The sequence below is a fragment of the Pteropus vampyrus genome, unplaced genomic scaffold (assembly GCF_000151845.1).
Source record: "Pteropus vampyrus isolate Shadow unplaced genomic scaffold, Pvam_2.0 Scaffold83, whole genome shotgun sequence".
Taxonomy (NCBI): domain Eukaryota; kingdom Metazoa; phylum Chordata; class Mammalia; order Chiroptera; family Pteropodidae; genus Pteropus; species Pteropus vampyrus.
This window is the reverse complement of record NW_011888864.1, coordinates 5,559,151-5,574,471: the sequence shown is the minus strand read 5'-3', so window position 1 is coordinate 5,574,471 and position 15,321 is coordinate 5,559,151. Positions and strand designations below refer to the sequence as shown.

At 40.6% G+C, this 15,321-nt stretch overlaps 1 protein-coding gene across 1 annotated transcript in view; it reads right to left on the bottom strand.

Annotated features, from left to right (window-relative positions):
• Window positions 1-15,321, bottom strand: part of TMTC4 (transmembrane and tetratricopeptide repeat containing 4) — a 53,867-nt gene that overhangs the window by 17,054 nt on the left and 21,492 nt on the right. The window contains exons 5-10 of the mRNA XM_011363196.2: window positions 10,192-10,289; window positions 7,202-7,294; window positions 6,810-6,974; window positions 5,827-6,029; window positions 4,345-4,516; window positions 4,127-4,258 (exon numbers count right to left, since the gene is read on the bottom strand). Coding sequence (XP_011361498.1) covers window positions 4,127-4,258; window positions 4,345-4,516; window positions 5,827-6,029; window positions 6,810-6,974; window positions 7,202-7,294; window positions 10,192-10,289 — 863 coding nt within the window. The remainder of the gene's footprint in view (window positions 1-4,126; window positions 4,259-4,344; window positions 4,517-5,826; window positions 6,030-6,809; window positions 6,975-7,201; window positions 7,295-10,191; window positions 10,290-15,321) is intronic.

Below are 15,321 nucleotides of genomic sequence, written 5' to 3'. Positions count from 1 at the left end.
TAAGCGTGACTAATAGCAATAACAGAAACACCAGCAGTGAGCAGGTGCTGATGGTCACCATGAACCAGTGCAAGGGTTAGCACAGAATACATATAGTCTCTCCTCTTCAGAGCAGTCCTGACAGGATGCTCTATCGCCCTCCCTTCCAAGTTGAGGGGCTGCTCCAGTGTTGTTAGGCAGCTTACCTAAGTTTCTGGTGCTGAATCTGAACACAGGATCCAAAGCCTATGTTTCTTCTCACCCTTTTATTAGGGTGGTTATAGATGGACCAACTAATGGTGATTTCTAGACTTACTCAATCATACCATCTATTACTTTTCTTAAAGTAAAATGTCTTTTTTGTGTATTACGGGATGAATCGTATCCCCACAAATTCATATGTTGAAGTCCTAAACTCCAGCACCTCAGAATGTGACTGGATTAGGAGACGGGGTCTTTAAGGAGGTCATTAAGTTAAAGCGAGGTCCTTAGGGTGGCCCTAATCCAATCTGACTGGTGTCCTTACAAGAAGAGAAAATTCTGACCCACAAATATCAGAAATGTGTGTGCACAGAAGATGGGCCATGTGAGGATACAGCGAGAAGGGGGCCATCTGTAAGCCAAGGAGAGAGGCCTTAGAGAAATCAACCCTGCTGACACAGTGGTCCTGGCCTTCAGGTCACCAGAACTGTGAGAACATAGATTTCTGTTGTTTAAGCCACCATATATCTGTGGTATTTTGTCATAGCGAACTAATATATCGTGAAATACAATAATTGTTTGAACATATTCGACTAGCATTACTCGGAACACTACAAAATCCCTTCTGAAAATATCACCATACCCTGCCTCATCAATCTTAAGCTACAGTTAGAGCACATTTTCGAAAATCCTAATATTTCTGGAAGGGTATGGAGCAGTATGAGTGATATTCTTTAAGTACATATGTAACAGAGATTTGTTTTTAACTGCCGATTTTAAAGGCTACATATTTATTTTTACCTTATCTAACAAAAGGAAGCACAAGCAGGGATACTACAGGTGATGGAAATGTGTACTACTGAGCAGCACACTGCATAATTTAAACTGAACCAAATTATTGTCCACTCATAGGTATTATCATCTTCAAATTATAGCCTGGAAACTACTTAATGCTATGGTCGAATACACGTTTTGGAAAGTATGCTCCAAATGGTTTGATTTATGCCTCCCCTAGCCCCAGACTGGAAGTGTTACTTCACCTCCTCTCCCACACACAAAAGAACGGAATTGGAGAATCCGATCTGTGAGTGATGCGCTTGTGGTCCCCAGAATACAAATACAGCTCTGCACAGACTTCAACACTCCCGCCTCTTCCGCCCCTGAGCTCCTGCTGCTTTCCTTTGTTATGGGGAAATTCTGTTTTCTCAATAAAAAGCTCACACAAAGAGTTCAAGTGCCCTCTGCAGCACAGACGGTGTTCTGTTATACACCCTCTGTTATATACCCTGAAAGCCAGAGACCAGAAAATCAGGGGAGACTCTGGAAATTCAGACTGCAGTTATTTCAATGGAACTAGTTAAAAGTCTGATACAGCCCCAGAAGGCAAGGTGTCCAAAATTAAGGACTGGTAAAGAGGTCTGTCCAGAGGCCAGCCTTAACCTGTGGATTATATGAAGCAAAGTATTTGAACAGAAGACAGCTGCCTAGATAACCTATTGTAAAAAATATAAAACAAACAACCCTGACAAACAGTTTACTTAAAAGTGTTTAAAGAATGAGTGATTTTTGTTTCCATGAAAGGTAAAAGATTGAAAAGCCTATTTATTCCTGAACTTTCCCTCTAGCCTTTGTGATACATGCCAAAGCAATGAACCAGCACAGAAGCCACAGATAAAATCACCACTGCAACTCAATGACATGTAAATGCAAACAAAGTAAAAGCATCAATAATGGAAGGTACTTTTAACACCAGCACTAAAACCAGTTTGTTTCAAATATTCTGCCGACGGTTGATGTTAAACTTAAAATGTTTTAAACATATAAACATGGACAAAATCCTCTAGTCCATTCTGGATCACGCCTTAAGGAAATATCTCATTGTGGAAATATCTCACTGTTAAAAGACCTTAGAATTGTATCACAGAGTTGATATAAAGTGCCATATACTTTAAAGCCTTAAAAAACTAAACACGACTAAATATAATTAGATTCTTGGTATCTCATCTATAGTAGGCTCGAGGAATTTAATTTCCGTTTGGCTTGATTAAATCACCAATATAGAGCACCTACCAAAGTAAGGCACTGTGGGTAATTGAAATGCAGACCACAAACCAGTACTACCTACATGGATATTGCAATCTTTTGAGAAAGACAAGTCTCAGTTTGTAAATCTGGGCCTAGTCTAGAGCCAGGTGTCAATTGCTTAGTTAATATTCAATGAATATAAAGTGGATCTAGCACAGAAAATGTGTCTCCTGTACTGGAGTTGAATGAAACCAGTGTCTTCCTGATGAAATCTTTTCCCTGAAATCAACATTATTTTTTCCAAAAAAAGACGTAAAGATAATTTTACTTCATTTCAGTTTATAGAGGAAGTAAAAACAAAACAAAACAAAAACTCTATTTTGCTCATGCTGAATGAATGGTATTCCTGAAAAAATTCTTAGAACAAACTATTATCACTAGGTCCATTTTGAAACATGAGGTCTCCTAAGTACACTTGTTTTAAATTAAAGAGAGAAAACTACAGAAACAGACATATAATTGCGTGCATGCTCTTTGTTTTCTAGCCTACAACATATGAAGTCACATTACTAGGGCAGACGGAGAGGCTCAGACATCACATATGTCCCATTGCCATCCTCCCCATCTTCTAGAGTAACCTGGGCACTGCGCCATAACAGGCCTCTATCTAGCCACATAGATTACTAACCTAGATAACCTCGGCTCCATTTTTCTATGCCTCAGTTTCTCCCATTTGGAAAAATAAAGAAAATAATACCCTCTCTCTAAAAACCTTAGAGGGAGGATAATGGAGATTAATTATAGAGCCTCTACAATGAAATCTGAGTTCCTTGTGGGGAAGAACTATATAGACAGAAGGGGTAATTACTGCTATTCAAATAGAAAAGTAAAAATAAAGCAAATCTATTAACATTTATGAAATTAAATCATAGGCAATTTAATTTTAGTAGCATAAAACAAATGGATAGGTTGACAAATCAAATTAACCACAAAAGTTTGAAGTAATTCACTCTTTCATTCAAGTCTCTTAACTATAAAACGTGAACAAGGTTTTTTAATCCAAGAAAAAGACAAACAAGGAGTCAGTACCTTTAAGACTATTCTTTGCTTCAAAGTCACCATGTCGACTATTCATTAGATTTATCTATATAATTTTATCTAAGAAAAATTATTGTTTTTTCTAAAATTTAGAATGTAAAAATGAGACTGCCCTCCAAAGAGCTCTTTTTTTAACCCCCTGAAGATCGCTTATGTAGTATCCACTTCTGACAACCCAAGAGAGAATGAATCATTGTTTAGTAATAATAATGATCTATATTAACAGAAATTCTACTACCTAGCCCCTTGGCATCCCATTTTGAGCAAGTAACATTCCCTTCTCATCATTTAATGCTACAACCAAGACTAACGTGAGCCTAAGAAAGCTAACATTTCTTCAGCACATACTATGTTCTAACTACCTTGTTAGGGCACTTAAGACACCATATTTCATTAAGGCCTCATAACAAACCCAGGAGAGAGGCATTACACTTCCCTTTATAGGCAAAGACACTGAAGTTCAGCTCGTGTTTTGAAAAATGTGCTTTAAATAGTTCAACTGTGTGCCCCAGCCCCCAGCCCCAGACTGATGTGTGTTGTTAGCACCTCAAAAGGTAAGCAGACCAACTGGAAGATGAGTAAAACCTCATCTAAGTAATCTGTTGTTTCACTGACATTTTCTGGTTTTAACAATGTCTTTTGAATTATTTTGGCTAAGGAGCATTTTAATAAATTTTATCAAAATCATAAAACAAAAAACAAAGAAAAACCCAAGTATGGTATTATGCTAGATTCTGTCTGAAGGTAAACCTTCTTCTTCAGTGGTTGAACTCAACACATTTCCTAGTAAGGTCTTTCTAAAGAAACATGGCAGTTAACATACCTTAGCATTGAGAGGACACACAGACAGGGCACTTCTAAAAAGCTGTTCTTCACTCCGCCACTCACCGCTACGAATCATGCATCTCAGCATGTTTATGAATAAAATCCCCAGTATGAGAGCAGCAATTAGTTTCTTAAGAATAGAGAGAGATGCTAAATGTCAGTAGGAAAATCCATCTAAACGTCTTGGTTATGAATGGCACCCCTCTTGGCCAGTACCTTTTTCTTAGTATGTTTACTGAGAGCTCCAAATCCAAGAGTCAGCAGCATGCAGTATCCAGCACTGGGGAGGTAGAGAGCTCTCTCCGCCACCACAAATCCCACTCGAAAGAACAAGTTACTTGCAGGAAGAAATGGGATAATGAGAAATCCCAGGCCCAGTGTAAGGATCCTGGAAAATGAAAAGTACTTAAAACGGCTATTTTCAGACTTCTTAAAAAAATGTCCTACTGAACATTAAAATAATATTAAAGACTTTTCTTCCTCAAGCCATAAGTTGAGAAAAGGTATTATCGGCAGCAAAAAGTTGTCATCAGTAGAGAGGGTTTAGCCTGGCAGTATTAGGATAAGACATAAAAATCTTACTAAGGCACTTAACATCATAGAGAAGGCTAAAATTTATAAGTTGCACTATTTATATCCGTAAGGTTAGAATGATGACATGTGTGAGGCCTTATTAATTCACTTACTCTTAATTTCTTAACTACACTTCAAACCACATAGGTATTGAATAGCCCAGTGGAAACTGGTCTTAATTAGTCCAACATAGTTTTCATGGGGACCCCCATCTTCAAATATAACAGAAATAATAATACTTAACTAGTTTAAACTTTTTAAAATCTGAAATAAACTAATATCATTTTGGGGACTACGTCATCTCCAATTTCAATCAAGTAAAAAGAAAGCTAGCAATGAAACACTTTTGGAACTAGGCTATCATTTCTAATATCCCTCATGACACAAGAGGATGAACTGGGAAGCTAAATCAAATTTGGCGGCTCCATCCTGGACCCTGTGTCTACAGTATTTTAAAAATAAATCCTTATTGCACATGTGTAAGTGAACTGGGACAAAAGTTTGTTGACCTTTTAGAATTATAAATCAATTTTAGACATAGGTAGATCTAAAACTTAATTTATTTTGAGAAATTACTAAATCTAATTCCATAAATACTTACGTGTAAAAGAAATCACCTTAAATAGTTTTCTTTCTCATGAAACGCATTTGTTTTCCCCCCAATTATTTTCTCAATACCTTTTTTTCCTCTTATTTTGGTGAGAAAGAATATAGTCTCTTTGGGGCAGCAGTTTATTTTGTACCAAACAACAACAGAAGGAATCACTATAGCATCCACCAGGGTTTTCTGAAGGAGAATTGTGAAATAATGGGCACAGCACACATCAATTACACTCTGTTCTGACCATAAATTACTCTTTACCACCTACTGAGAAAAGGATCTCAAAATGCTACTTCACAGAAAAGGGGGAGGGGGAGATAAAGCAGTCATCCAATCCCCCCTCTTCCAAGTTCACTCCCTACTAGTCGAAGCCAGCAATGGATTCTAAATGGATGAACTCATCCTAGGCATAAATGTCCTTAGACATTACTTCTGCAAAATCGTTAAAATGATCAGTGCTGCATTTAGCAAAATGCTTCTGACTCAACCCACTGTGGAAGTTAAAATTCAGTGCTGCCTCTTACCTTCTCTTGTGACTGTCTTCGGAGCATAGGGCTTGGCATATTAGCCCAATTAGGCAGAACCAGAGTGCTGCTAGTGCAATTACCCTCCAGTCACCGACTGACTTAATGAGGGGGATGCAGCCCATTGACCAATCAAAACACAGCCACCAGGGGCACAGCAGCAGCCAGGCATTCAATGAATAGTAGTAATTATAGTTTATGGCCTGTCAGTCAAAAGGAAAACAAACATTTATTTGATACTGAACTTGAAAAAATACATATATACCCTAACTTTACTTCTGAGGCATCCATATGCTTCTGTTCTAGGGAAGAGGAGTTGTATAAAATAGTCACTTTGTACATTAGACATGGGGCTACAGTTTGCAATTTATTAAATGAATTCAGATTTTAATAGAGAAAAATACAGCATAGCCACCAGACTCTGCTATATAGTTGTTACATTTTTGGTCAAACTACGTCTGATGAGTGATATCCAAAGTCTGTGACCCAGGCAATTTGAGGCGCAAGGGTCACCTAAGAATAGGATTCTATGATGGTTCTCTTGATTTCTGTTTCCATGAAATGTACCACTAAGAATCTGTGGCTTGACACACTTGTCTTCAAAAAAAGCAAAGCTTTATAAGAGTCTTGACACCATTAGAATTTTAAAGATACCACCAATATTGTTATGTTTTGTTTTAACCTTGCCACGTCAATTTCCTTTATGACAAAAGTAACAGGATTCGGGGACACTTTAACGAGGTCGGCAAGAAACCTGACATTAGAAATTAACCACTCTTTAATTGTGACTATCATGGAAATACAAGGGGCTAACATCCTCTCATTGACCTAATAAAAAGGGGGTTCCATTCTAGAATATCCCTCATGATAGCAAACAAACACAGAGGTGTTCCATTTACTAGGGATTTTGTGGGTGTGCTGGGAATGAGATGAGGAGGAAGGATGAAGAATCTAGGAATGTGGCCGAAGGACTCAGAACTCACCCGGACCAACATGCTGTCGGCAAAGGAGGCGGGGTTGTCTACCTCTGTGAATGCCGGCGGGCCAGTGCCCATGATTTTCCAGCGCATGTAGAGCACCCCTGTGCCCCCCAAGGCCAGTAGGGTCATTCTGAAGAGGAAGCCCCCATTCCTGAGCACGCCAGTATTCTGAAAGGACACCGCAAAGCCCCTGATGTCAAAGATTTTCAAACAAAAGTGTGGCCAAGCCAGGTACAAATGTGCAGCGATTCTGCCTGAATTGCGTTGACTCTGTGCTTTAAAAGGCTGGCTAATTTAGCATTCAAAATCGCAAGAAAACTTCAAAAATGGCATTTTAAATCAGCTGGTACTTGACATTTTCCATGTCTGGGTGGAAGACAAAAGTATATACTCACCTCTAATGACTTGTCTTTATGTAGTACCTTCTGGACAATTTCCAGAACATTTAATTTGCCTATCACCAAGATGTCAAAGACTGCATTTAAACCCTAAGGAAGAAAAACAAGGCAATCAGTGGTGGGAGCGCCTAACTGATTAGGTAAGCAATTATACTTCACAATTTTATTGCTGAATCTAGACAAGGAATGTAGATTAGATAATTATGGGAGATCTTCAGCTCTAAAAAACCCCCCAAAAAACAACAACTTATTTTTCCTATGAAATCAGCCCATGGTAATATATTATAACAAATTTATTAGCTAGTAAATTTGTTAGCCATAATTTCATTGTCTGCATGTAAGAGTACTATAAGATTTAGGATAGCTAGAAATTAGGACATCAAAAGGGATATTTCCATCCTTTTGTTTCCCTCTTACAGTCCCTTGATTGGTATAACAGAGTGGTTACCCACGCAGTTACTATGCCTATAACATAAAGGAAGCCATCCACCTCAGAAATCCAGCCACATAAGTAATTACACCTCAAAAACCTCAAGTGCTGACTTCAGCAAGTGTAGCAGAAGTAGAAGCAGAACATGTAGAATAGTCTGTGATGGGCCTTTGCATATCTCTCAAGTTCAGACTCTTAATTGTCTATCAGCTTTCTGTTCTTATTGGGCACATGGCCAGATTGCATTTCCTAGCCTTCCCTGCAGTTAAGCATGGACATGTGACTGAGTTCCAGCCTATGGAACGTGGAAAGAAGTGATAATGCCTCATCTCAGAGGTCTGGTTACAAACCTGCACATACTCCGCCACTCCGTTTCCCCTTCCAGCTGGCTGTGATGGAGACAATGGAGATGATCGGAGTGACTTTGGGAACCACGCACTGAAGGTGGCAGAGCCTTTGCCAGCCTGGGTAACTATGTGGAGGACAGCTACCTCTGTCGTGTGAAGCCCTTGCCCAGGACTGTTAGGGTGAATGATAAATAACTTCAATTATGTGATGATGCCACTGCATGCTGAGTGTGATACTGTAGCTCCACCCATGCTACCAAGCTTCCAATACCACCGTGATAGCTTCTTTCCAGCAGGTGAGGGCTGTTTTTGCAGCTACTACACCTATAGTTACAGGCTAAAGGCTAGATGAGCCTTGGGGTCTATTGTCTAATCTGCAATAGACTTTCCACAGATGTCACTGCTGCAGACAATGTCACCTATCACAACTCCCTGCCCAATAAAGTGGTCAGATTATGAATATACATATAGCATATTTGGATAACCCTGCCCCCGAATGACTTGGGTCTTTTTAATATGGGGCTTTGTGGCAAAGAAGATCATAAATCATCAGAAACCAGTAGTAATTCATGGCTTTCAGAGCAAGGATGACATTCCTACTTAACCCTCTCCCAGAAATGCTGGGAGCCATTAATTATCTAATACATGGGCCAGTGCTGGGTTAATCATTTCGAAGAATCCTGATTTTATTCACCCACACGAAACATGATTTTAGTGGGTCACAGAAGACCATTTCTGCATGGGTTTAAACCATTTTCTAGAAGGCAAAAGCTCCCTGTTGAGCTGCCGCCGTCTTTTTACACTGGTTGCTTTTCTGCCTGTGAGCTAAAGGATAGTCAGCAAAGGGTGATGGGGTAATGTCGTCATGACGACTAAGTCAAATACAAGTTTGGCACTTACTTCTCCTTCTCATTTAAATAAATCATTCAAATGTCCACATTTTAATCAATTCTTGAAAACAGCTATATTTCACTGTATGTTTATTCATAGAAATTCAACCTAATTCTTTAGTGCTTTTCAAACATTAATGGGAGTCACCTTGGGACCTTGTTAAATGGAGATTCTGATTCAGCAGGCCTGGGGTAAGGTCTGAAACCTTTCTAAATGTTTCTAATAAGGTCCCAGATGATGCTGATGTTACTGGTCCTCAAACCACACTTTGAGAAGCAAGGTTCAGAGCAGTGATTCTCAACTGGACAACTCTGCCCCTCAGCAGATGCTTGGCAATGTCTGGAGACATTTTAGGTTGTCACAACTGAGTGGGTCTTACTGGCATCTAGTGAGTAGAGGCCAAGGATACTGCTAAACATCCTACAATGCGTAAGACAGCCCCCTAAAAGAAAGAAGATCCAGTCCGAAATGTTGATAATACCAAGGTTGAGAAACATTGGTTTCAAGCAAACTTTTAAACAGTAACTCATGAAATTCAAGTATCTTTGCACAGTAAGTAATTCTTTCAATACCATTTCCTAGCTAGCTAACCTTAACGTTACAAATTGAAACAAAACACTGATCTTTGCCTTGACTTCTGTCAAACCCTGGATAGCTCTTACTGCTCTTTCTTTCCCAAAGTATTCCAATAAGAGCCATTCACATCTCACATCTTTGTTTTTTATTTCTCTACCTCATTATTAATTTTCTGTTAATAAATGTAAGGCAGAAACTTGGCTAGAATGGAGAAAAAGAAAAGTGGATTTCAATGTCTCTCCCTTCCTGGGGCTTCAATGCAGATCACACCATGTGGGTGTGTGCCTCTACTCTTCAAAGGTCATCTCCTCTCTTCTTTCATATTTCCGGTCGAAGCCAAGTATAACATAACATACACTCAATGCCTGTTTAATCAGGACCAGAAGCATCAATGGGGTCAGTTCACGTATTTCGGACTGCTGAAATATGAGAGGATCTAAGAAAATTCAAACTGTTCTTTTATTTTTTTCTACATGACTTTGCCAAGAGAAAAATCTCTACTCTTTAAGAACTTCCCTCTCTTCATTTCCACCAGTTGCTAAGGATAGTCAACTGAGACAGTCAATTCCCATATGAGACACCAGGATTGTTAGAGGACAAGTAATTGGCCCAGAAAGGTCTACAAAGGTAGGCCAGCAATGGGATGCAATAGAGGAGGTCACACGGGCAGGGCCAGACCAATTTGTTTATATGGGAGAGGCAAGGGTGCATATAGAGCAGGCCCTGACTGTCTTGGGTCTTACCAGCACAGTGATCCCTTGCTCTTTGCACAGCATGGCCACAGCTCCCAGAATGATACTCAGCAACACCCAGAATGTAGAATGTGTTCCCTCCTTATTACCTGCCAGTTAAGAAAAATGACAAACATGAAAGTCACGCAACACATTTATTAACCGATGTCACCCCAATAAATTTAATAATAAAAAGAGTCATGCAATACAGCTTAGTCTTGTCAGCACCAGGAACTAATTTTTTTTTTTTTTTTTTTAAGGAACTAAAATTTTGAGCATGCACCTTACATAGCCACAATTTAAAAACAGAGTTTGGTCTTCTGACGGCCTTTCTCTGTGGGAGAGTGTGTTAGACCTCTGCATTTCTGGTTAGACAACATTCCTTCTTAAGGTGCACCTTAGCAGGTGCCCAGAGCTTTTAAGGGCATTGTAACGAAGCCGTTAGCCACAAAGACATTTCATTGCAGAGTTCCCATGGGTCAAGCTCCTTCTTCCCAACCTGTCAATCACCTAATAGGCCATCCTGACGAGTTATGTTGAGAACTCCCACTGAGAGTGTAAGCACTACATCTGGTTGCACAATGACCCTGACAGTTACTGCTGCTGTCACAATGATGGGAGTGATGGGAATGACTGAGCAGCTCTGAGAACCTCTACCACTCTGGGGATAGAAGTCTGGGCTCTCTGAACATCAGGTGGCATAAGATGGGTCTGCTCTGCTCCCCAGTGTGGAATAGCTCTGACCTGTGAAGGATGCAGGACCACTGACAGAGTGCTGGCACCCACCCAGCACCTGAGGCAAGTAAAGGTATAGGTCAGGTTGGGCTGCCAACCTGCATGGGGACTCAAGCACCAACAGGAAGCTGAAACATCACTAGAAATGTGAATGCTATAGTAAGAAGTTTGGATGGGGCTGAGCTCGAGTTAGCAACCCAGGGTCCCTACGCTGCCTTCTGGGGAAAAAGGGTCTGGCTATATACCGTTTGGTGGGTGGTATCTGCAATTTAGGGGCCAGAGCTAAACTGCTTGGGAGGAGAAGAAAGGCTACATTTAGTGCTTATCTCTGTTCTTCCTTTGTGAGGCTCTCACCTCCTCATCTAGATAGATGGTAAACTAACAATTCAAAGAGACAGGTTTGAAGCGGGTCAAAGAGAACCCGCTTGGAAGACGCAATCATCAGCTTGTCTGGGGTGCCTATGAATCTTGATTCAGTTTCACTTAACACCAGAACTCCTGGTCTAAATTTCAGACCTGCCATTTACTATGTGACCCTGAGCAAGTTAATTATATTCAGTCTCAATGACATCATCTATAAAATGGGGGCAACTCACCTACATATTCCCTATTTGAGAGGGAAAATTATGTAGAAATATCTAGCCATTTGTGTTAAAAATTACATAAATATGCTTGTAAATTGCAAAACATATCTCTGGAAAACACGCAAAAAACTACTGTAGTTTCTGAACAATTTTAAGAAGAAAAATTCAGGTAGTGGAGGGAGGAAGTCTTACTTCTTATTGTATAAGCTTTCACACCTTTAAAAGTTTCTTAACTCTGTGCATGTATTAAAAACCATACATTAAAAAAAATCATTTGGTATGGTGCTGGGACCATAGAAAGCATTCAATAAATGTTTGTTGCACATGAATCAACAAAACTGCCCCTGATTCCAGAGAGATAGATTTCCAATGGGGCTTTGAAGTAGTGGCGAAGGCTGTCACTTTGTCACAAAAATGTGCCAAGCTCATTACGTAGTGAAAAGGTACACTTTGGTTCTCATTTAAATGGCTTGATCAGGAACCCAACAATTACATGTTTGGGGATAGATGGAGAAGGTGAGAAGAAGGAGAGAGAGACAGAGAGTGAGGGGGCGAGAATGGGGGTGTGTGTGTGAGAGACAGACAGACAGACAGAGACAGAGGGGGACAGAGAGAGAGAGAGATTGAAACCAACACAAGTGTATTTAGGGGTGTGTGTGTGCGTGTGTGTATGATGAAGATCCTGAATGAAGTGATATAAAAAGTCCTGTGAGTACTTAAGAACTAGTCAGCAAAGCTTCATGATGGAAGCCCAAGGCTTCCAGTCCAGGAACAAGCACAGGGTCTGGGGTAGGGGGCACCCCTCACCTCATACGTTCTGCGTGTAGGTGGTGACTCCTCTCAAGATGAGGAGGGTCTACACCCAGCTGAGGCCCTGGATTCTCAACAAACTGAGCAGGACTAACCCCCAGGATGACCTACCCCTGAGCTGGTCCTGCCAGACTGCTAGAGGGCCCAGTCAGCTCGCTGGGAAAGTGTCCTCATTCACGAACAGGCTCCAGTACAGGAGGCATTCGGAAGTCAAGCAGAAAAGATGTACGGGCTGATATTTTCTGACCTTTTCAGCTGTTTTTGGGAATTTCTGTTTGCCAAATTTCCAGGTTTAGTGTACAAAGAGGCAGCATAGATATAATACATAAAATGTTATTTGGTTATTATAGTTGAGGCACTTTAAAGCTTTCCACGAGGCCAACTGATCAACAGTAAAGCCTCATTAATTTAAATTCCATTGTCTCCTAAAACACAATGAATACTCTTGTTTTAAGTTTTATCAATCTTTCCTGTTGCCTACAGGGTAAAGGTGACTCTTCTGAGAATGGCATTTAAGGCCTTGCTGACCTGGCCACATGGCTTTTCTGGGCCAAGATTCCAGGCACACCTACCAGATTGCTCTCACTTTGCTTTGTGTATTCTGTTCTCTTTGGCTACAATGCCCCTGGCAAAATCATCTTATACAGCTGTCAAATGTCAGTCTGCAAAATCCCACCCTCCCAGGCATCTTCCTTTTTCAATACACTTGTTTTACTCCACAGTTGGAATAGTAAATAGTCTTACATCTGGTATTTGGTGCCCCTGAGGACAGGGTCTGGCTCACGTACCTCGGTGTCCCTAGTTGACCCCCTAGATTAAGTTAGGTCTAGCTGTAGCACCCTAAACTGCACTTATCACAATCTATCACTACATTCTTCACACAGTTTATTACAAATACTCAATGTCCTGAATTTTCCCCCAGACAGGGGGAAGGGGAGATAACTCTCAACCTCAGCACTACTATTTGGGCTGGTTAATTCCTCGTTGTGCAGGTTGCTCTGTGCATCAGAGAATGTTTAGCAGGACCCCTAACTTCTCCACATTAGATTCCAGTAATAGTCTCAGCCCTCAGCTGTGACAACCAAAATGTCACAGATTATGCCAAATGTCCTGGGGGTGGGGGGAAGAAATCACCCCCAGTTGAGACCACTGCCCTAAAGTGTGGTCTATGGACATGCCCTTGGATCCTGTTAGAAACAGACTCTCAGGCCCCTGCCCAGTCCTGCAAAATCAGAATCTGCCTTTTAACCAGGAGATTCTGATGCAGCTAAAGGCGGAGAAGCATCACCCTAGATAGGAAGCTTGTTCACAGCTCATCCCTGCCACCATGCCTGGCTTGTAGTAGCAACTCAAATTTTTATTGATAGGATCCACAGCATCTGCCTGACTCTGGAACAGCAATACATGGTCAGTGAATGAAATGAGGGTGTCCTGTCTACCAAAAAGGGCAATAAGCCCACAAATCATAGAACCACAGTAAGAGCTGCAGTAGTGCTTCTGAGAGGTTGTACACATAATCTCCCTTGCAGCGATGGAAATGCTGAAATCCTTTCCATAATGTTTCCAGCAGGGGGCCACGTGGCCTTGACTTCAGTAACTTCTGAGATGGGTATTAAGTTTCCATGACAGCCCATTTCATTTTTAAACTTTGGGCTGTTAGAATATTCTTTCTTGGAGTGAGCCCAAGCCTGCCTCCCCAGTCTTCTGGTCTAGAGCAGTCTCTCTCCAATTGTTCAGGTGGCACAGTGCTCAGAAGCCAAGCTCTTTACTGAAAACCATTATATATCGGAATATTTAGTTCCATCAAGTAAACTAAGGATAATTTTACTTGCAGAAATTAATTACATTATACATACCGAATACCAAAATAGCACAATTACGAGCAACAAAAACAATAAAACCCTGTTTCATTAAACATGATCGCATCTGAGTGTTTATATTTTTATTGGAACATTATTTTCTTTGGGCATTTGCTAGGACTCATTAGCAGACAAGTGTTTGTAGACACCAAAGCCTTTCAAAAAATTATGGCCCAAATAACCTTAAAGCTAATGTATTGTTTAACACCTTTCAGGATATGATTTTAAGAAAGGCTCTACATGTTTTAGCAGCATAGCGCAGGGGGGTCCAGCTGGCAAAACAGAGGTGATCACAGTTCACAGTGTGCCATGCCAGAGCATGGGAGAAGGCTATGCCTTCTGACATATGACAGAAATGGATGGCAGATAGCACCCTCAAGGCTTGTCTCTCCATCTTGGTGTACGTATGGTTCATTTAGCTCTTTCTCCCGTAATACTTCTTCCTGAGTCTATGTCATACTTCTCTCAGGATTCCCTCATGTTAGAAGTTTATATGTAGATAGATACCTTTAATTATAAACAAACCTATTATTTACCACAAGGTCTCCTCTGCAGATAAACAGGGTAAAAGACACCCCGACTCTGGCTCCCGTGCCCCTCCAGGCCCCACACCAGGCCCTGCTCCAGGCCCGGCATGAGGAGATGGCACTATGGCCCCTGGCCTCAGCCTGCTGTTTTCATGTCCACTAAGCATTAGGATTAGTGAGTTCGGTGGAAACAAAATGGACCTTTCATCCCATTGCCTGGATTTGATTTTTTTAAGCTTCCCCTACTCCCGTAATTTGTGTTCTTAACTCTTAACAAAACATAATGTGATATCCCAATGCTCCCTGTTCTTAACATTAAAAGTAGGTCCCCTGATCATTTTACATTTCTTCCTAGAAAAACTGAATTAAGCTTCTATTTTGCTTGACTGTAACATGGATTAATTTTTCCCCCATGGACAGTGGCTTTGGATAGGAAAAAAAATTCCCAACTCCTTCATTAAAACACCCAAAAGACTGTTCTTAAAAGCATTCCATTAACACGAAGTTAAATTACTACAGGAATGCGAAAGTCATGGGCTCATATTCCACTTGTCTGGAATTCAAAATGGCTTTCTCAGGTGGCTAAATCAGAGATTTCACTGAATACAGAAAAAATAACATACAGAA